At 40.9% G+C, this 23,180-nt stretch overlaps 2 protein-coding genes across 3 annotated transcripts in view; one reads left to right on the forward strand and one right to left on the reverse strand.

Annotated features, from left to right (window-relative positions):
• Positions 1-4,724, reverse strand: part of LOC126198440 (AP-2 complex subunit alpha) — a 363,223-nt gene extending 358,499 nt beyond the window's left edge. The window contains exons 1-2 of the mRNA XM_049934762.1: positions 4,561-4,724; positions 4,176-4,262 (exon numbers count right to left, since the gene is read on the reverse strand). Of these exons, the coding sequence (XP_049790719.1) occupies positions 4,176-4,239 (64 nt within the window). The 5' untranslated portion in view covers positions 4,240-4,262; positions 4,561-4,724. The remainder of the gene's footprint in view (positions 1-4,175; positions 4,263-4,560) is intronic.
• Positions 4,725-5,058: 334 nt separating this feature from the next.
• The window catches only part of LOC126198936 (DNA-directed RNA polymerase III subunit RPC3), a 106,721-nt gene continuing 88,599 nt past the window's right edge, over positions 5,059-23,180 (forward strand). Inside the window, exons 1-3 of one of the 2 annotated variants that reach the window (XM_049935575.1) lie at positions 5,059-5,342; positions 5,424-5,548; positions 5,617-5,750. In XM_049935575.1, the coding sequence (XP_049791532.1) occupies positions 5,196-5,342; positions 5,424-5,548; positions 5,617-5,750 (406 nt within the window). In that variant the 5' untranslated portion in view covers positions 5,059-5,195. The remainder of the gene's footprint in view (positions 5,343-5,423; positions 5,549-5,616; positions 5,751-23,180) is intronic. The other variant, XM_049935574.1, reaches the window with a different exon arrangement.

Raw genomic sequence — 23,180 nt, forward strand, 5'->3', positions numbered from 1 at the left:
TACGTTGTGGTTCAATTTAAGTGGTTTGTAACTGTAATATCTTGGTATTTAATTGAATCTACCACCTTCAAATCTGTTTGACTTATCATATAACGAAATTAACATAATATTTAGTTATCATGTAGAGGAGATCACATGTTACACTGTTTAAAGTCAATTGTCACTTTTCATACCATGCAGATATTTTGTCTAATTTTACAATTAATTTTGACTGACTGATGACTTTGCTAGATGTTAAACACTATCATCATATGCAATCCATCTAAGAGACTCCTCAAGACTGTCTACTAAAACATTTACACTGACTGACAAAAAAAATTTGAAGGACCCATTAGGGCAGGAGGAAACATGAAACTTCACTGGTTGAGAGAGCACGTTATTTAATGATTACAAAATCAAGTCAAATTTAAAAAGAACTTAGCAGTATGAACCCACTGATCAATTTGATATTGCATTTCCTCTGGCCTGATTGCATCCACTGACTCCGTTGGAAAACATGTCAAAGCCATTGCACCCTACACTGCAACAAGATGGCCCACAACAGTTATAATTAGTCCTTGATATCCTGAATATTAGCACTAGGACAGAGTTTACATCTGAGTTGGTTCAATACAAGTTCTATTCCAGGCAGATCTGAGGAGCTTGCTTGGCACGACACCACCTCGACATCATCATCACAGAGTTTATACACACATGTTCCATGAGTAAATAAGCATTATCCTATTGAAAAGGTCACCACAATACTGTTGCATGAGGTAACATGTGAGGATGCAGGACATTGGGATGTACCATGGACGCATCATCGTACCAGCAGAATTTATTCAATCACTACTAGCTGTAACCTAATGCCGTAGCTGATGGCTCTTACAATTTGAAACCAACAGTAATATAGTGTTGGGCCTCTCAAAAACACTGGAAGAAAGGGGCTCTCCCGAGGTCGAAAGGGGCTCTCCCGAGGTCAACACCATGCTCCACGACAGTGGTCATTATAGGTAGTACAGAACTGCAAGTCATCGCTGAACACAATACAGGATCATTCATCAATAGTTCATAGTTCCCTGTCACAGCACCACTCCAAACACTGCCTTATTTGTTGTCAGACAGCAGGCACAGATGTGAGGGGGTTACAGCATGCAAAACAGTAGTTCTCACTTGTGATGGTCAGACATGGTTGACCAGAACTATGGTAAGTATGGCTGCCCTCACAGTCCCATTCCATCCAGCATCAGGCCACTGTCACAACCAAATGGCCCATAGATATTGCACAATTTGTCCTGCTGGAGAGACCCACTACAAGGCCTCTTTCAAATTCTGTGGGTGCTAATTGCACTCTCACATGAAGACACTCCATCTCAGTTTCTTTAAGATATCACTAAAGATCTGCCACTGTTGAGGCCCCTTGTTTGCCCTGCCAGGCCTGGTAACAATATTAAACATGAACAACTAACTCAATCTGATGATCATTCTACCTGTAAAAGAGAATTGTAACTAATCAATTACATACCAATCATTCATGTGTAACCGCTACAATGACATCCGACCATGTCTTCTGAGTGCTTCACTTTTTTGGTCAGGCAGTGCATATGGATTAAGATCAGCAGGGCACCGATAACACTTTCTTGGGAAACCACAAGCATTACGTTGTTTTTACTCAATAACTTCCCATCAATTAATACCAACTATGACCTTTCTGACAGTAAATCTCAAAGTCGCACAATTAGGATGATACTCCATAGACAAACAATTTGATGAGGAGCCCTTGTGATTAGCAGTGTCACAAACCTTCTGGAAATCTAGAAATTTGGAATTAACTTGACAAAACATGGAAATGAGCGTATGGCATTGTTGGATGGGAGGTCCCATCCAGAGGAGTTTGGCCATCAAGTGCAAGTCTTATTTCAGTCGACACCACATTGGGTGACTTGCGTGCCGGTGGTGGTGGTGGTGGTGGTGGTGGTGGTGGTGGTGAAATAACACAACAAGCAGTCCACGAGCAGAGAAAATCTCCAACCCGCCCGGGAATCGAACCAGAGTCCGCTTGCACAGGAGGCAAGCACGTTATCACCCAGCTAAACAGGCAAACAATTAACTTGAGATCCTCTTTCCGTAGTACTCATTAGTTCGCACAAATGTAGAGCCATTTCCATTTCACAAGACTGATATTTTCTGAATCCTTATTGGTTGTATGTCAACAGACCATTTTCTTTTAGAAACTTCATAATGTTGGAACACATATACTTCATTCCATCTTGATGAAATTGTTTTCCTGAAGGTACTTCCACATTTACTGGACCTACTAAAATGTGTAGAGACTAGTACTGTCTTTGTAATACTTCCTAACAATGGAACATTGCCATCACCCTTGGTATTCCCTGTGCACTAGAAAAAATTGGAAATTAACATACAAACATAAACTGATGGAAAACCCAGTTAAGTACACAGCAATATCCCACTAGTCATCAAAGACCTTCTGTCTCATTGCTATACAACTTCCCCTCTCAACACCCATTTGATGCCTAATCCCTTCATGTTAACCATAGTCCTACGTATCCTCACCTGTTTTTCCTTCCTTTGTGATTTGACTACTTCATCAATTTCAGAAGTCATTACCAACACATCCAACAGATGCCACACAGTACACACAGTAACTTACACCCACACAGTCAGGCCACCACTAGTGAAGCGCGTATTTATAGTGAAGAGTTCTACTTTCAGTAGGATGAAGGTTTTACCGAGACCTTTGCAAACTGAAACTACTGTCCCAGCCTTGTCCAGACAGATATTTCCTGGGCCTTATCTATATATGGACATCACTGCACTGAACAGCCACAAAGGGGAACCTTTTTTTCGTCAACACCGCAGAGAACTGAAACAAGGGATCCTTTATGATTTTTGTTGTGTGAGCATTACGTCCAATGCCCTTAAAACAAAAACCGGCAGCAATGAAATTCAGTGATGAAAAAGTCTTCACTGTGTAATGAAATAGGTGAGTCATATTCGCTAAGGACTAAACTTCTTGCCATGTCCTGAAATGAACAGCTGTTCACATTCCATTCCATCCCACCCAAAATAGTATTTCCTGCTCACCAACTCCATTATTACTTTCCCATCCACTGTCATCTCCTGCTGGTTGACACTTATCTTTGAAGCAGCAAAATGCAAAACCTGTCCCATACGTCTGCCCACCACTACTTTTTACAGTCCAATCACTTTCATCAAATGCAGAGGTCGCTTGTGAAAGTAGCAAAATTGTATACCACATTCATTGCAACCACTGACAGTTATCTACATGGGTATTGCCATGAACAAATTATCCACCTGGATGAATGACCACCACAAAACTACAACTAAAGTTAATGCATAACTCTGAGGTAGGAAATTCTGTGCAATATAATGCAGCTCACAATGTATTCATTCCGGATTCCTGGACCATTCTGTACAATATCATGCAGCTGATAATCCATTCATTATGGCTTTCTGCATCATAACATTTATGTTACTACATGCGACAGCACAATTTCTATAATACTGATGATCTCATGACCAACACATTTTGTAAATAGTGTTCTGCAATTTGAGCTGATATGTTTCTCTAATGAACACAACACTCCAAACAGTTATACTAAAGGCAGCAACCGAAGACTGCTCCAAGAGCAATACTGAAATTAAATCCATGTGTGCATAAAAATGATATTCACTGACAGGTGTAAAAGCTGACTGTTCATTCTAATTTAATTCCCTAAGATTCCTACAATAATATATTTCCTCATTTTTCGAGTCAAAGTAATAATCATGCATACGTAGAACATGCTTAAATGTCATATGCATATTACTAACATTTGTCAATCTCAGAACTATCAATGAACTTCAGCTGACATGCATGAATTTGTAAAATTGTTTAATTACTTCCTACAATGATAGCAATACTAAGAAACTTTAGTTTCATTTGGTTGGAAAAAAAAAAAAAGATGCCTATCAATTTGGAGTTTCACAGAGTAATGCAAAGTAGGGCTTGTTTGTATCCAAACCAATGAAATATTTGATCAGTGCACCACCATCTTCTCTAGATAAATTCATCCTTCATATTTGACAGGAAAAACTGTAAAATAAATTTGAGGGGAGGTACAACAGATTTTTTTGGTACTATTAGTGTAATAATAAACTACTATACTTACAGTTTCTTATATCCGAGATGAAAACGGCTAGCCCCCGCATACCGTCACCCCTAACTGCAGGCATTGTGGCTACGGTGTCTTGATTCGCTATAAACACACAACTGAGATCAAGCAGAGGAGTAACAACAGATGTGTATCGAACAGCTTTGGTTTAACAGACAACGTATTCCCAAACTAGCATTTTTTTTCTCTAGAAGTAATTTGCCTATCAATGGTACAAGCAAAGACCCGCACAAATGCACGAAGTTACCGCATACACATGTCAAACTTATCGTACGAGGTTATTTTTCCACTATGTAGTGCGGTGTTGTATATATGCAGTCTCGATCTGTATTTACTATACTTAAAGTTCATTCTACAATTTAGCGGGCTATACGGAACTTACCTCTATAAGAAACGCTCCTGCAACACAAATAAATATAAACTTAACCTAAAGTTCGTATAAAACTGTCCTTAAAGCAAGCACTTCAGTGAAACTATGGAGGTCGCCATTGGGAAATTGTGTCTTACACCCACTTGCTATGACAGGGCACTGCGATCAGCGGTAGGCGGTAGACTTTCAGACATGTCAATTTGCCTTGCCAACATAACTTAGGCAAATGCTCTCGCGTCGCTCTCGCAGTTACTTTATAACTGAAGATTACCGATTCCTTTACCAGTTTTGCATAAAAATGCTTTCACCTAACTAAAGAACACATGACGTCATATTTCTTTAATTTGCTGTAATTCAAATTCATACCGTAATCAAAATGTTAAATTGATTTCAATTTAGGTGACATATCTCATAAAAAGATTCAGTTTCAACATTTTATTGTTACGAAACTATAAGTACGTTTGGTGTATTTATGACTCACTTCTATTGAATGTCAGAGATTTAGTGTATTTCTGCATCGCTTACAGTGTTTGCACTGTTTGGTGTTTTCATTCTAGTGGTGGTTATGTAGTGTGTGTGCGGGTGAGTGAAAAGGTGCAACTAGGTGCGTGTTTTCTTAAACATCGCTGTAACCGAGAATACCGAAGATGTCTGCGAAATATGGAAAATTATGCTGTCTTCTATTGTTAGAGCATTTTGGAGAAATCGTTGAAAAGGTTGCGTGCGATCTTATGAAATGGGGTACAAAACCGCTCAGATTAATAGTTGCTACTACACGTTTACCTACGCCGAAGGTGAGAATTACAACACAGTGTGTCCTGCTTGTCATGAATAACATGATTTCATTATACCAGTATCGTTTTCTTGGCTGACAGGTGAAGCAGGCCCTGCGGATCCTTATTCAATATGGTTTTGTAACGTTTTCCTCCAGCCAAGTTGCTTCTGTTGCTGAGTACACAGTGAAGCCAGAAAAAATTATATTACTTCTTCGTTATCCTAGGTAAATTTGTTCAACACATTAAAACGATGAATAAAAATCTGGCAGAAGGAGTAATGTGTGTGTTTTAGGTATCTGCTGTTAATAAAGACAAGGTTCGGTGATGAGGCTGAACTGATCGTAGAGGAAACCTTAAGAGTTGGTCAAGACACAGCATCAAGTATCATTATTAAGGCAGCAACACGACTGAAAGAGACTCTGAAAGGTATAGCCACATACTTAGAAAACCAGACTATTACATTTGTTTATAAGTAGGCCTACATCATTATGCTGTGTGAATTGTATTGGTTTTAGTTGGTCTGTGTAGTTAGAAAATAAATATTTACTCGGGGCTGAATTACTTTCCCCATAAAAACTGATATGCCTCGCAAAGAGGGACTCGACCAAGGCGTTAAATTTCCATGTTATTTGGCATTTAAACTTCCAGACACCATTTAGATCATTCCATTACATTACAAAAACAATAAAATTAAATTTGTATGAAGAGCAGAAGTTTCAGTAGTAATAGGAAATTATTTTTATTGTCAGTTATTTTGTTTGGCCCTTTAAAGGATGTGTGCAACCCTTTGTTACCTTTAGTGTTCTTGTTCTTATCTTCCCAAATCTTCATCCTGACTCTATGGGCCTGTTATCTGTCTAGTATCCATGAAGTTTTGAACATGACTTCTGTGTGGTAGATGTTTGGATATGAACTTATGGCATTTGTTCATAAGTCTATTACCTATATAGCCTGTATAACATGTTTCCTGAGAGGCTGTCACAAGATTTACAGAATAAGACAAAGCTTAACCACAGATAATGGCATAAAATAGTGTCCAAAATATCAAATTCTTTATTTTGTTGTTGTATGTAATAGAAATGTAAGGAGATCAGAGTTACACAAAAAGGACGAATTACTTGGGATGTGATTACCTCCAGTTTCCACACAAGCTTGGTAACAAAGGGGGCTATCTCTCTGTGAAGTGGTTAGAGAGCTCTATTTGCAGTCAGTCACATAAATTTGACGAATTTGCCTGGAAGTGTTGAGAAATATTACACAATCTTCCAACTTTGACAATTAATGCTATCAACAAGTGTGGCAACTTTGCATACAATGAAGCAATGTTTATCTGTCATAGTAGTGGTATTGCAGCAGGAATATGGGAGTTTTGGGTGGGAATATTCTCATTATTAATGTTTTCAAATGTATTGAAACTTTGAAAATTTCAGACTATAGTAGTAAAATAAGGTTTTTCAACAGGGACATAAATATAACTACAGAGTGCACAGTGTTCCATATATGGGATAACGTGATACATTCATTGTCTCTGGCAACTCACAGCCAAACTGTAACCTTTCATCCTGGCTTAGAATTTAGGCTACATTACAGATCAGTCTGTCACCACAATACACATTCCAACCACTAATTTAGATGCAAAATAATTATTGTCAGTGTCAGGTTCTATTTCTGTTTGCACAGATGTCACAGACCAGATCCTTATTGCGTTATAGGATGAAGCTGACAACAAATGACAGTAGTGTCAGTTGACCCACAACAACCATCATTTAGTGCTGATGGTGACATCACTGTATTGTGAACTTAAATATACACAAGTTTCTTGGTAACTACATGGCCTGAAGAGAAAAAAGGGAGGCACCCAGAAGACATATTCAGCTTTGTAAATGTACACAACATCGACAGGTATGAAAATGATTAGAACTGCAATTCTTTGTGATAGGCAGAACAGCCACCATAGTGCTTTAGTGTTGTTCATATATAATGTTCAAAATTGTTAAGGCTGTCGTAGCTATTTGTTCACAAGCTGAGTGTTTGATTCTGCCTTGAGTTCTTTGGCTTACACGTGTTTGATGATGAACTTTGTGATGTTTTGACAGTACAAGTGGCTGGCATTATCAAAGATTCACCCTCCATTGCTTGTAGTGGACTGGAGTTGAGCTCACAGCCGCAGATCATATGTACCTGGTACACCAATGTCCAAAGGCTTTTCAGTGGTTATTTCCATTGCAGGTCTCCTCTTGTTACCTGCAACAGTCATTCACTGCAGCAGGAGAATCCAGGATCCATTCACTTCGAGACTTTCTCCTTTCTTGTTGAACAGTTCTCATGTTTGTGTATAGATACAGTTTCTCTGAACAAGCAGGTGTTGATTGCTTTTCGCTATAGCCAGAACATTTGTCGGCGAATTTTATTATGTGGTCAGCCTCACACAGTGTGTGCTCTGCCATGGCCAATTTCTCCACCAACCTCAACCAGCAATGCCAATTATGTTCTGTGATCCTGGTGTTGGTTAATTGCCCGGTCATTCCAACATAAACTTTGGTATGCATAAATTCCTGACATTGCAAGTGGGTCCTTTTTCTCCTTTGCCAATCTGAGACACTCTTTGATCTTCTTTGTCAGTTTATAAATAGTCTTTCTGGTGTGTTAGTACAATATACTGCCAATCTGTCCGTCTCTATAGTAATGTATGGCAGAAAGGCTGTGCCAGACATTTCTTTTTCCAGTGTGTCACTTCACCAAATGTTTGACTCTGTTACACTTCTTGTACAGTGGGTGGAGGCTACTCATTGCTCCTCAGAAAGCATCTCATGTCTGAGGTGTATTTGTCTTGCATGCTTTAAGAGTGTATTAATCATGCCTCCTTTGTGGCTAATCATGCCTCCTTTCTGGCGTGTGTGGTAATTTGGCAGTTTGTGCTGGTATCGGTCCGTGTGTGTTGGTATTTGATACACGTTGTTTCCCAGGTTTTCGCCATCCTTTGTGACCAGCACATCTAGAAATGGTAGCTGTTTGTTCTTTTCTACTTCCGTGGTAAATTTCGTGTTGGCATGGAGACTGTTCAAGTGCCTTTGGAAGTCACTGAGCTGTTCGTCAGTATGGCTCCACACAAGAAAGGTATCATCAATGTATCTGTGTCACACCTTTGGTTTACAAGGTGCCAAGTCCAGTGCCTGTGCTTTGAAATAGTCCATGAAGAAATTGGCCACCACTGGACTAAACCCATGGGGACACCTTCCAGCTGTTCATGGAAATTGCCATTTCACATGAAATTCATTGTGGTGAGACACGCGTGAAAGAGCTTGGTGATGTCTTGTGGGGAAAATGGAACCGATGTGCTCCAGAGAATCACCGAGTGGCACTTTGGTAAACAAAGAAACAACATCAAAGCTGACCAGGATGTCATTTGGTCAAAGTTCATTTCTTCAGCTTCTGAATGTAATGTACTTAGTCCTTTATGTATGTGTGAGTCTTCACCAAGTGCGGCTGGAGCATAGAGGGTAAGTGTTTTGCCAGTTTATACTCTGTGAGCCGGGAATGCTGACAGCCAGTCTTAGCGGAAAATTATTCTTATGGATCTTTGGTAATCCATACAGCCAAGGTGGTAGACCCTCTGTGTTGCACTGGCTCCTCTATACATCTGCTGAGAGAGATGATGCCTTGATTAATCAGTTTGTATTCCGTATGAGATGCTGTGACAGATCTACACTTGGTTTTTTTCATTGAGAAACAGAAGAAATTAAAATTTGGTCCAAACAACATCCTGATCAGCTTTGACGTTATTTCTTTGTTTTCCAAAGTGCCACTCAGTGATTCTCTGGAGCACATCGGTTCCATTTTCCCACAAGACATCACCGAGCTCTTTCATGTGTGTCTCATCACGAGCTGTTTCACATGGAATGACAGCTGCTACAAACAGCTGGAAGGTGTCACCATCGATAGATCTCTTAGTTCAGTGGTGGCCAACTTCTTCATCAACCGTTTCAAAGCACAGGTACTGAATGTGGTACCTTGTAAACCCAAGGTGTGGTACAGATACATCAATGATACCTTCGTTGTGTGGAGCCATGGTGACAAACAACTCAGTGACTTCTTAAGGCACTTGAACAGTCGCCATGGCAAAATGAAATTTACCACAGAAGTAGAAAAGAGCTACCCTTTAAGGATGTGCTGTTTGCAAGGGATTGTGAAAACCTAGAACACAGCATGTATCAAAAACAGACACACAGGAACTGATACCTGCACAGACTGTCAAATCACCACCTGAGCCAGAAAAGGAGAATGATTAAAATGCTCATGACTCTAGCACGATAAATATGTGAGCCACAACATCCCAGACATGTGATGCAACACCTGGAAAATGTTCTGAGCAGCCTACACCTGGAAAGTGTTCTGAGGAGCAGTATGTACTCCACCAGTTACATAACGAGGGTAAGAATGTCAAACACTCGGTGAAGTGACATCGTAAAAAGAAATGTCGGCAATGGGCTTTCTACCATAGAATTCACTGAGTGACAGGCGGAATCAGTTGTATATTGTGCAAACACAACATAAAAATGATTTATAGACCGACAAAGATCAAAGTGTGTCTCAGATCGACAAGGAGAAAAAGGATCCATTTGCAATGTCAGGAATATACCACATACCATGTATATGAGGAAGAGTTTATGTTGGAATGAGTGGACAATCAATCAACACCAGGACCACAGAATGTAAGCAGCATTACAAGTTGGGGCAGGTGAAGAAATCGGCAGTGTGAGGTCGACCACATAATAAAATTCGAGGACACGGACATTCTGGCTGTAAAGAAGAGCTATCACACCTACATTTTCAGAAAAGCTATAGAAATACACAAAAATGAAAATAGCTCCAACAGGATAGAAGAAAGCCTCATGGTGAACGCACCGTGGATTTCCGTGCTGCAATGAACAACCGTTGTAGGTAGCAAGAGAAGAACCCCAACAAATGACCATGGAAAAGCCCTGGGATGTTAGTGAGCCAGGTACATATAATCTGTGGCTGTGAACTCCAGTCCACCAACAACAACGGAGGGTGAAGCTTTGGCAATGTCAGCCACGCGTGTTAGCAGAATGCCATAAAAATCATCAAACAAACATCAGCCAAAGAACCAGAGACCGAAGCCCATAGTGTCGTTACCAGGCCTAGTAGGGTGTATAAGGGGTGTGAAGCATCAGAAGTTTAGTGATTAATGTTAATGACATAGAGATGCCAATTAATCATGTGAGACAATGTTATCAATCCCTAGCACAGTTTGAAAGAAGCTACATTATGGTCTGCTGGTTTAATTGTATAATATCCAGATTAGTATGACATTCAGATTTGACACTGCAACAGTTGTGAGGACAGACATTTGTCGTTAAGGTTCTGGTCAACCACCTCAAGGAGAGATAGCAATATTGTGCGCCAAGCACATTGTAACCATTTAACATCTGCACCTGCCATTAGAGAACAAGTAGTGCACTCCGTGCAATACTCTTTGTTATGTTACACCATTGATAGAAGGCTAGAGTAGCTGGCCTATTGAATTACTGTTCCATCTGTGGCTGCTGGCGACATCACAACACAAATGTTATGGAGCACGGTGGCGCAGTGGTTAGCGCACTGGACTCGTATTCGAGAGGAGGGCGGTTTAGATCTGTAACTGGCCATCTGGATGTATCTTTTCTGCAATTTCCCCAAATCTGTCAAAGCAAATGCTGATTTTCTTCTCCATACTTGAACCATTGTGAGCTTGTGCTCTATCCCTAATGACCTCAATGTAAGTGGGGCTTTAAACCCTAATCTACCTTCATTGCTGCTCAATCTGCATGACTGTACCTGGTGACATTCTGGTTTTCTTCCCTAGATAACTGCAACTTCTCAAGTCCTTAGTCACTTTTATGCATCTCAAGTTTCTTTTAACTACCTGCTAAGGCATGCCTGCATCATTGCTGAAGTGACTTAAAACTGTGATTGCACATGTGAGGTTAGGTTGTGTTCTCAATTGTGTATACTTCAAGCTGCCTACAGCTTCTCTGCGAGGAACGTTTCTCGTAACTGTTCTCTTCTTCTGTCTTGGCACTCATATCGTTTATGGGCACTTGATTGTTGTCCAAGGTGTCAACACTGGAATGCAATCCTTCATGTCGTATTTATGTAGGATTTTTGGTCTGTACAGGCTGGGCAGCTGAGTCTAAAAAGCTTGTAAGGGTGTTGCAGGATAGGTTGTGCTGAGAAATAATTATTAGGAAAAAAATTCAGTACATTGTGCAATTTCAGAGTTAATTAGCATTGAAGTTAGCCGATGAGACTGTTGTGTGCTCAGATTCAAGTGTTCCACCAGATGCAATTAGTACCAGTTGTTCTTGTAATGTAGATGATAACACACCAGACTGCTCGGCCTTTGGCTGGGGTCAGTCCATACCACCATCCAATGTCTGATTTTTTTAAATGTTGTCTTGTTCAGTTTTATGAAACAAAATGAAGAACACATTTACTGACAACATTCCTAGTAGGCTGTTTGTTGTGCACAATGGCCTCGTTGGCTAATTTCAGTACTAATTAACTTGGAAATGGCACAATGTATCAAATTTTTTTCTTAATAATTCTCTCTCAGTGCAACCCACCCGCAACACTTGCACAAGCTTTTCAGACCATTTTTGACCATGCTGTGTAATGAGATCAATCCATCCACAATAATCTACTTTTGTGACTCTGAAGCCCGAGCGATTCGACACTACTTCTACCTCTTTCAGTTTAAGTTTCCCTTTGAGTTGCTTTTTTTCCTGAAAAGGAACATATCAGCGCCAGTAATTGCAACAATTACTGTTATCTTCATCATTCTTCAGATAAACACGTTGGTCTTCTCTACTACTTGTAAAGTTCAAGTTTGAGTGCTTCATTTAACTTAATATTCCAGGTGCAGCTACACTGTTTTTGCCTGTAAACTGTTTGCTTAATTTCATGATATAGTTTTTTAAACAGTTCTAGAGTCAAAATCAGTTACTTGGATTTTGACATAAATTTCCCATTTCAGATTGTATTGTAGGAATGCTGCAAGTACATCAATTTATATTTAATAGTTATAGTGGACAGATACCTTAATGATTCATAGCAGATTACTGGGGCATATGTCTTTTCATACTTCATACACTTTGTTGATCTTCTTGTGCAATTAATCACAAAAACTCAGTATTTTGGATTCATAATTATTATTTGGAAACTTCCTTTTTGTTACAGGACCAATATCATACTCCAGCAGCAAAACAACTGAACTCTAGATTTCTTACTCCATGCATTTCGAAATTTCAGTTGTTTTGAGTAGAAAATAAATTTAACACACAGAACAATTATTTACAGGACTGTAGTTTACAATCATAAACATAACCCTAAATCATCCCCCCTCCTCCTCCCCCCTTTTGGGTAATTTCACAACTCGGCCAAATTGGGTAACTTGGGTAATTTTCATTGATGAGACTGTTGGAGGCATGGGTAACTCATTCAGCGGTGAAATGGTCTTTAGATTACCTGTAGACCACTAGTGTTAGAGTTCACATGAATGTGGGCAGATTTCAGTCTGTCAAGTGAGATGTTCATTGGTACATCCTTAATTTTTGGGTTGAAATACTATATTTTTTGCTCAAAGACTTCATAGGGGAGCTTCGTGGGGAGGCACTAGTTTGGCTTTCACTTTGTCATTCCTCTTAAGTACATGAGTTGTATTATGCAGATCTTTACTAACAAATGGTGTTTCCTATGTTGTCGTAAGTGAGAAGTTTGTTTTCCGCCTTACAATGAAATCACCAATGTTAGTCATGCCATACGGCATCTCCACAGCTGTTGAGCCATTTTACCCTCTCATACAGCAATGCAGTCCTAGTAGAAGTGTTGGTATTATGTCACTCCATTTATTTTTATAATATACTCTGATGACTGCCTTCAATCTTCAATAGACTCTATTTTCCAATTTGATTGTGGGTGGTATACCGTAGTCAGAGTTCATTTAGAACCATAAATCTTAGCTAATGCATAGAACAGCTCTGATTGGAACTGTGTTCCTTGGTCAGTTACCATTTGATTAGATGCTCCAAATATTTTGATCCAGGAGTAACAAAATGTGCTGTGGTTTCTGCATGAACATCCCTAACGGAGTGACGTCTGTCTAATTACTGAACTGATCAATGCATGTTAAACAGTAGGAGGATACATCTGAGAGGCAAGGGGTCAGTTAGATCAATATGTACCAATTTAAATCGTCCCTCTGTGCATGGATTCTGGTTAATAGCAAATTTAGTATGTCTAGTCGCTTTGTTTTTGTGGCATGCTATGCAAGATTTCGCCCAGTTGTGGATATCTCATTTTATGTTTGACCATATAAATTTGCACCTGAGTAACATCACAGAAGAGTTAATACCAGCAAATGACATACTGTAGTAATACTGGAAAATGGAATATCTAAATTGTTGAGGAATATAAGGACGGATGTTACTTGTTGGCACATCACACCATAATAATCTTCCACTAGGGGTTTCATGCTGTGTAAATTTCAGTGAGCTATGAGGACCAGAGTGAACTTTCTAGAGTTCTTCATTACTCACTTGAGCATCTGCTCTCTTCTCGTAATCAATTTGTACTACTACTTCCAGTGTGGATAGATTGATAATCACACTATCTTCTTTTCCAGAAATGTGTCTGATAGCTGTCATAAATTGTGATAGCAATTGTAGGTGACACAATTGCATAGAGGTTGCTTTATCATTTTCTTGTTTGACAGCCTGTGTCAAACGAACATTGTCAGTATACAATGCAAATGAACATCCTTAAAGGAGGTACTTAAAATACCTTATTGCCATGTACATGCTCAGAAGTTCCCTATCGAACATTTAATATTTCTTCTGGGATGGCGAGAACTTTTTGGAACAGAAACCGTTTGGTTTCCATATTCCTTCTTCTTTTTGTTGCAACACATCACTGGATGCAAGATCTGAAGCATCTACAAATAATGCAGGATCATTGTTTACATTTGGGAATGTTAAAAGAGCTGCATTAGCAAGGTTCATTTCACACTTCTCAGATTGTTTTATTGTTGCTTCTGTCCACTGTATGCATTTTTTGTTGTTTTTTCTTGATATTCTTCAAGTAATTGTTTTCAATAGCTTGACGCTCTGTGGCGTGTTCCAAACGACTTCTATAAAAATTCAGCATACCAGAGAAACAATGTAATTCTAATACAGTTCCTGGAAGTTTGAAATTAGTCATCACTTGTACTCGTTTTGAGTCTGGTTTGTTATCTTCTGGAGTAATCACATGACCTAAAAAATTAGTTTCTTGAACTCCAAATAAGGATTTTCCAACATTAATCCTCAAACCAATTTTGTTAAATTTTCAAACGGAATAATTAAATGAAACTTCCTGGCAGATTAAAACTGTGTGTCAGACCGAGACTCGAACTCGGGAAGGGTCCGATTATTAAGATGTCTGTAGTCTCCACAAACACATCACTGGCCATCTGACTTTTTTACCATGGGCAGTGGACTAGCCCACTGGGATTTAGATGGACGAATTATGATATGATCCATTAGGAAGCGGAATTCTTGTTTAGTCAACTTTACTTTACATGGATCTCAGCTGCAGGTTTTTGAGTACACGGGTTGGCCACTGCTGGTTGCAATATAATGTTTAACATCGTGCTTAATTTCTCCGGGCATAATGGAGGGTTTTATTAGGTTAAGAATTTTTTTGAAGTTGTTCAGAGTATTTACAGTTAGCATGGAGTGAACTGACAATCGGACAAATCAACTGCACATTGTAGTGCAGCCACATATAACTAAGTACTGCTGTCAACAAATATATATATATATTTTTTTTTCTTTTCCAGTCCTGTCAGTAAGCCAAACTGATAAAGAAACTCTGTGTCAGTTATACTTTTTGTTGTGTTAGCTGCAATGAGAGGCCACTGAAAACTGTGTTTTAAACCTAATTCAAGATTCAATAGCTTTCATTCATAAGTTTTAATCTCAGATCCATGTGCAGCATGAAGTTTGTAGTCTGCTTCTTGAACCTTATCCTTGAGACACGCTGGTGTAACAGAAACCTAAGCATCTCTGTCAACCAGAAAACACAACCTTGAAGTTTTACTCTCGCAAACAATCAATATTGGCAGCCTGGTATAATCGTTGTGGCAGAACACTGAGCCACTATTGTGTGTGCCGACTGGAGTTTCCCCTCACTATTCCATTGGCAAGGTTGGGTATACTTCTCGGGTCTGCATTTTGAGCCATAATAAAAATGATTTTATCTCAGCTTGCTGTGGCGTCTGCTATGAGATCATCATCACAATTGATACTGTCGCTCCCTTGAACTGGATTTTTGGGCTTAAATGTCTAGCTCTTTCATCCTTATGAGATGATCTTTCTCTGATATAAAAGAATCGCATATTGCAGGGGACACTTCTGTTGGAATGATTGAAGTCATGAGTGCTTCACATTTCCATCATCCAATCAGGCATTTTTGCTGGTTTGTCCACATTTACATCATAGATTATTGAAATATTTCAGATGCTACCAGGAAGTTTGTCTAGCCAGAGAGTCTTTGAAATTTTTCTGAAATGTTTGTTTCTCCCTAGCTTTTAATTTTCCGACGCAGTTGACTGGGTTTCGTATTACCAATTTCTAATTGGCTAACTGATTTCTTAATTTAGTGCACCTCACTTTCCTTAAAAAGTCATTAACAGTCTTTCTTTAGCTAAATAATTGTTGCTTTGGTCACTGATCACGAGGTCTCATATATTTTGGACAAATCAGGGTTCTAACTGTTCTAACACATAATTGAATCTGGTTGCTTCAGTCTGTATTCCTGTCATTTTAAATTGTGATCCAACCAGACAAAACCATATGTCATGCTTTTCAGTCCAGAAGAGAGAAAGTTTCGCGCTAGCTTTGTCCACTTTAGTTTTCGTATCACTGTCTGGGATATTACTGTTCCCTCTATCTGCAATCACATTTGTTTCATGTTTAGATCATGCCAAGGTCACCAGTTGTTGGTCTTCTTGTACAATTAATCGTAGAGCACAGTATTTTAGGTCAAAAATTATTATTTGGAAACATCCTTTTTGTTACAGGTCGAATATTGCACTCCAACAGCAAAGCAACTATACTCTAGATCTCTTAGTCTGTACATTTCAAAATGTAATGTGTTTTGAAAATAAAATAAAGTTAACGCAGAGAACAATTATTTACAGAACTGTAGGCTATGAACATAATCCTACAACCTTTGTTTGTTTATGTTGTTGAACTACCAGCTGTACTTTGTGTGTAAAAATGTGTCCTTGGAGGTACTTTTTAGTTTTGAAAATCTGTTTTGTATCTGTTGGCTTTTAATCTGAGGATAAAAGTGCCTTCTCCTGTGTTTGATTTCTGGCATGTGACTGCAGCTCTTCTGTAATTGCTTGAAGCCATTTGTGCATAGCTTTGCTTTGTAAAGCTTCTTGTGATGACAATGGTTCTGTATTTTGTGTGTCTGTAAAATAATAGGACTTGTAATCATTCATCCTTATTTATTCCCTTGACCAGGTAAAATACATCTCGAGTGTCATTATTCTCATTAGTAATAGGCTCAGACTCAATTATTTCTGAGTGATCTTGCTTAGTTTTGTATCTTTCTCGACTAGTGAATGAAATAAATAATGTTTACAGCTCCTGAGACTTTTTAGGCATTTTATGTAATCACTCTTCTGAATAGTATTTTCTTTAAATGTCACATCGCTTGCCTTAATTATTAGTTCTTATTGTTTGGGTTGAAGTAGCCAGTATGCCTTGCACTGTTGACAATATACTACCAGTATACATTGAATGTTGTTCTTATCCCATTTACCCCTGCTTAATACTGCTTCTCCCCAATATGTTTTTGGTAATCCTCCATCCAATAATAAGCATCTGCTTTTTTTTTAATGATCTAGTATGTGTTTTAGTTACTCCAGTTTTTTCCAGTGTGTATGGTACTGTTGTTTGATGCATTATTATCCCTTTGTTCTTAAAGAAGTTTTCGTGTTCTTGGTTTACATCTTTCTGTACATTTGTCAGTGCAAAAGACTCCAGTTTGTTTTCTCACTAGTTCCTTGAAAGTTAACAATTTCTGGTACTATACAACCATAATATTATTGGATTTGGCCTCCCATGGCCATTATCGGAAACATGCGGTGACATTACCGCAAACAATACAGTGCTTTTGTGACAGTTGTTCGTACTTTATGTAGTGGTACCGAGTGAGGTGGCTCAGTGACTAGCACACTGGACTTTCATTTGGGGGTATGACAGTTCAAATGCACATCCAACCATCCTGATTTAGGTTTTCTGTAATTTCCCTAAATTGCTTCAGGAAAATGTGAAGGTGGTTCCTTTGAAAGAGCATGGCTGATTTCCTTTCCCATCATTCCCTAATCCATTTCTAGCTCTGATAACCTTGTTGATGGAACGTTAAACACTAATCTCCTCCTACTATCAAGTGATTCAGAGCATCCTTTGAAATATCATGATAAAAACTCACAATAAGCCAACCAAAGCACCCTCACTCCCAGGTGCAGTAATATTGTGGTCAACTAATACCAAAGTTTTTATCTCTTAGTGTGTACAAAAATATATGTTTCTCAAAAAGTCGTGTATTAATGTCAAGCAATATCCAGCAACTCAAGTTGATCTTGTTTCCATTTGTCCACGCAAGTCAGAATTTGGTAATTCAGAGCTACCGATTGCTCTCGATTTAGAATGTTGTAAAGGCAGTCTTTCCGGCACACCTTTTTCCAGAGGTTCTATTCTGTTGGGGCTTTAATGCCCTGACTGCCTGTGCATTATTTAATAATGATACTGACATGGCTTTAATTAATGTGGTTAGTCCAATTTGTACATGTCATTATCAGGTGTTTCTGTTGAAAATAGATTCTTTTAGTTGTCATAAATGGTACAGTTCCATTTTCCCAAGGTGATGGAGTGTCCCTTTTTCACTCTCTTATGTACAGAAAGATACCATTTACATGTTCACTCGCCAGATTTGACATACATTAAATAATAAAATAGCACCAGTTGGTATTTTCTACGACCTCTCTAGGGCATGGGACTCTGTGAATCACAGTATTCACCCAGATAAATTAAATTTTTGTGGGATTGATGGTATAGCCAACCAATGGAAAATGTCACACCTAACCAAAAGAACACAGAAAGCTGTACATAGTAATTCAAGCAATAGAGTCCAGGGACATCATTCTGACCGGGGAGAAATCACATATGGGGTTCCCCAAGGTTCAATCTTAGGTACAATTCTATTCCTCCATCTAGTATACAACAAGCAGAATTAGTTACTTTTCGCAGATGACACTAGTATTGTAAGCAATCTTAACATACTTACATCCCCCCTGTCGTAAGAGGCGACTAAAAGGAGTCTCACACCTCCGTTTTTCAAAATTTTCCTGAAGAACGAGCCAATTGGGAAAGGGCCCCTTACGTGGTGCACGTGTCCATTGTGCATTGAGATCTTTGGCCCACTTTCTCATCATCGCATTGCAGTCCTGCCTATTCTCCATTTCTTGGGTGAGGACACCTCCCTGGATGCGTTTTCCACCATGTACTATGCAGTGTAACTTTCTGTGCCGACGATGGCCATAGAATTTGCACCTCATGTCCAGCACGGTAGCCAGTCCATTGTGGTGGGGCTGCCATGTACCCTGTCGGTTGTAGCCCCCTGACAACACAGGGTTCGCTCTGCTGTTGCCTGTGCTGTTAACTCCCCACATATGCCAAGGATTAGATGCCCGTCTCCTTGGGGCATCGGGACTCCCGACAATGGTCATCGTGCCAGGTGGCCTTTGCTGTGACTGGGTGGTGCCCATGGGGAGGGCCCCTGGTTGGAGTGGGTGGCATCAGGGTGGGTGACACACGATGAAGCATAGTCCATCATCTCTTCCTGGTGGTGAAACACCAGCAGTTTCTTAAGTGTTCACAAGCTCAATTCATAGAAGTACGACCCTAAAACATTCCCCTCCCTGGCCACTTGCCACACCATTGGGGGAACGTCAGGCTAAGGATGGCAGAGGGTCTTATTCGCCTCGGTATCTTGTATGTTAGAGATCTGATGGGGAATCTTTCATGACGAAGACCCAGTTTTTTGTTAAGCATTTAGAGGATAAGTGAGGTGGAGGGATTGTCCAAAATGAGATCTGGGTCAGTCTTGATCAAAACAGCATCCTCTGCCTAGTCGCAGATGTTACTCACTTGTGACAAGCTGGGGATGTTGTGTAACCATCACACCCTATAAGAGCTTAAATATGGTCCAGAGTATCATATTTCACAGGGATCTTCTTCTGCAGTCTGACAATGAGCTGCACACAAATTTAGAGTGGCAAGGTGTTCATTTTATTTGGCACGTCCACTGTGGTCCCAGGGATGACCAGGTTTCCACCGGTGCCTTCATCTTGGCCTTAGAGGGTGATAAATTACCCAAGAAGGTCAAGGTGATGGTCTATCACTGTGATGTAAAGCCCTATATCCCTCCTGCAGTGCGCTTTAAATGCTGGAAGTTCAGCCATGTGTCTTCTAGCTGTACATCCAGTATCACATGTCGAGATTGCGGATGCTCATCGCCTCTCAATACTCGATGTGCCCTGCCTCCCACCTGTGTCAACTGCGGAGAGCACCATTCGCCTTGCTGGCCTGACTGCAGGATTCTCCAGAAAGAAAAGAAAATCATGGAGTACAAGACCCTAGACTGACAGACCTACTCTGAGGCTAAGAGAAAATTGGGATGCCTGCATCCTGTAAGGATGACATCGTCTTACGCCACCGCTACAACAGTTCCGGCACCATCAGCTCAGTTCCGGCACCATCAGCTCTGCCAATCCCAGTCACCTCTCAGAGCCGGAAGACTACACCTACCCTTTTTAAGGTGGGGGGGGGCGGCATTTCCCACCCTGTTGCTCCTGCACCACAGACTTCAGAAGTAACACCCCCCCCCCCCCCAACCATCGGGGGCATCTGTCCCCAATTCTAAACCGGAGAAGTGTAAGTCTTCTTCGGCATCTCACTAGGAAGGGGTCCCTTGGGTCACTTCCTTCCCAGGTTTCTGCTAGACACAATGGATACAGACTGCTCAGGCAATAAGTCAGTGGCAGCAGGTGACTGAGGTGTAAACTGCCTCATTGAATGTTTCATGCCTTCCCAGTGTGACAATGATGTCATCCTCCAGTGGAATTCCAGCGGTTTTTTCCACCACCTGGCTGAGCTACGGCAACTGTTAAGCTTTTACACCTGCTATCCGCATTGCTCTCCGCAGCTATGAGGGATATTACAGGAACCGTAGTGACTATAATTGAGTGTCAGGTGGAGTTTGCGTTTATATCCTAAACATGAATCTGTAGTGAACATGTGCCCCTTCAAACCCCTCTTAAAGTTGTGGCTGTCAGAATAAGGAAGACATAGGAAATAACTGTCTGCAATGTATATCTTCCTCCAGATGGTACAGTACCCCTGAATGTATTAGTTGCACTGATTGATCAACTCCCTAAACCTTTCCTACTTTTGTGAGATTTTAATGCCCATAACCCCTTGTGGGGTGGCAACGTGCTTACTGGCAGAGGCAGAGATGTTGAAATTTTACTGTCTCAGTTCGACCTCTGCCTGTTAAATACTAGGGCTGCCACACATTTCAGTATGGCTCATGGTAGTTACTTGGCCATTGATTTATCAATTTGCAGCCCAGGACTTCTCCCATTTCTCCACTGGAGAGCACATGATGACCTGTGTGGTGGTGACCAGTTCCCCACCTTCCTGTCACTGCCCCAGCATCAGGCACATGGATGCCTGCCCAGATGGGCTTTAAACAAGGCAGACTGGGGAACTTTCACCTCTGCTGCCACCGTTGAATCTCCCCCACACAGTAACATCGATGTGATGCTTGAGCAGGTAACTACAACAATTGTGTCTGTGGCAGGAACGCGATCCCTGGCTCTTTAGCATGCCTGAGGCGTAAGGCAGTCCCGGTCACCGGAAGTCATTGAAACAATTAAGGAGCATTGGCAAGCTCTACAGCTGCGTAAGCGGCACCCTTCCGTGGAGCACTTCATAGCCTTTAAACGGCTCCGTGCCCGTGTTCACCGACTTATCAAATGACTGAAGCAGGAGTGTTGGGAGAGATACATCCTGACCATTGGATGCCATACGTCACCTTCCCAAGTCTGCACAAAGATCAAACATCTGTTCGGGTACAGGACCCCCAACAGGTGTTCCTGGTGTTACCATAAATGGCGTGTTATCTACCGACGCAAACGCGATTGCTGAGCACTTTCCTGAGCAGTTTGCTTGAGCCTCTGCGTCGGAGAATCAGCCCCCAGCCTTTTGCACTCTCAAACGGCGGCTGGAAGGGAAAGTCCTCTCATTCACTACATGCCACAGTGAATCGTATAACGCCCCATGTACAGAGTGGGAGCTTTGCAGTGCCCTTTCACATTGCCCCGACGCAGCTCCTCGGCCTGATCGGATCCACAGCCAGATGATTAAACATCTCCCATCTGACTACAAGCGACATATCCTCGTCATCTTCAACTGGATCTGGTGCGATGGACTTCTTTCCATAGCAATGGCGCAAGAGCACCATATTCCGGTGCTCAAACCCAGTAAAAACCCACTTGATGTGGATAGCTATCGACCCATCAGCCTCACCAACATTGTTTGTAAGCTGCTGGAACGTATGGTGTGTCGGCAGTTGGGTTGTGTCCTGGAGTCACATGGCCTACTGGCTCCATGCCCATCTACATCTACATTTATACTCCGCAAGCCACCCAACGGTGTGTGGTGGAGGGCACTTTACGTGCCACTGTCATTACCTCCCTTTCCTGTTCCAGTCGCGTATGGTTCGCGGGAAGAACGACTGTCTGAAAGCCTCCGTGCGCACTTGAATCTCTCTAATTTTACATATGTGATCTCCTCGGGAGGTATAAGTAGGGGGAAGCAATATATTCGATACCTCATCCAGAAACACACCCTCTCGTACCCTGCCGAGCAAGCTACACTGCGATGCAGAGCGCCTCTCTTGCAGAGTCTGCCACTTGAGTTTGCTAAACATTTCCGTAATGCTATCACGATTACCAAATAACCCTGCTACAAAATGCGCCGCTATTCTTTGGATCTCCTCTATCTCCTCCGTCAACCCGATCTGGTACGGATCCCACACTGATGAGCAATACTCAAGTATAGGTTGAACGAGTGTTTTGTAAGCCACCTCCTTTGTTGATGGACTACATTTTCTAAGGACTCTCCCAATGAATCTCAACCTGGTACCCGCCTTACCAACAATTAATTTTATATGATCATTCCACTTCAAATCGTTCCGCACGCATACTCCCATATATTTTACAGAAGTAACTGCTACCAGTGTTTGTTCCGCTATCATATAATCATACAATAAAGGATCCAATGTGGTTTTCCCCAGGGTCACTCTACCACTGATAATCTTGTGTCCCCTGAGTCTGCCGTGTGAACAACCTTTTCCAGATGCCATCACCTGGTTGCTGACTTTTTTGATTTACTAAAAGCATATGACACAACCTGGCGACATCATATCCTTGCCACATAATACGTGTGGGGTCTCTGAGGCCCAATCCCGATTTTTATCCAGAATTTCCTGTCGCTCTGTATTTACTGTGCCGAAGTTGGTGCCTCCCGTAGTTTCCGCCATATCTACATCTACATTTATACTCCGCAAGCCACCAAACGGTGTGTTGTGGAGGGCACTTTACATGCCACTGTCATTACCTCCCTTTCCTGTTGCAGTCGCATATGGTTCACGGGAAGAACGACTGTCTGAAACCCTCCG

The sequence above is a fragment of the Schistocerca nitens genome, chromosome 8, assembly GCF_023898315.1.
Source record: "Schistocerca nitens isolate TAMUIC-IGC-003100 chromosome 8, iqSchNite1.1, whole genome shotgun sequence".
Taxonomy (NCBI): domain Eukaryota; kingdom Metazoa; phylum Arthropoda; class Insecta; order Orthoptera; family Acrididae; genus Schistocerca; species Schistocerca nitens.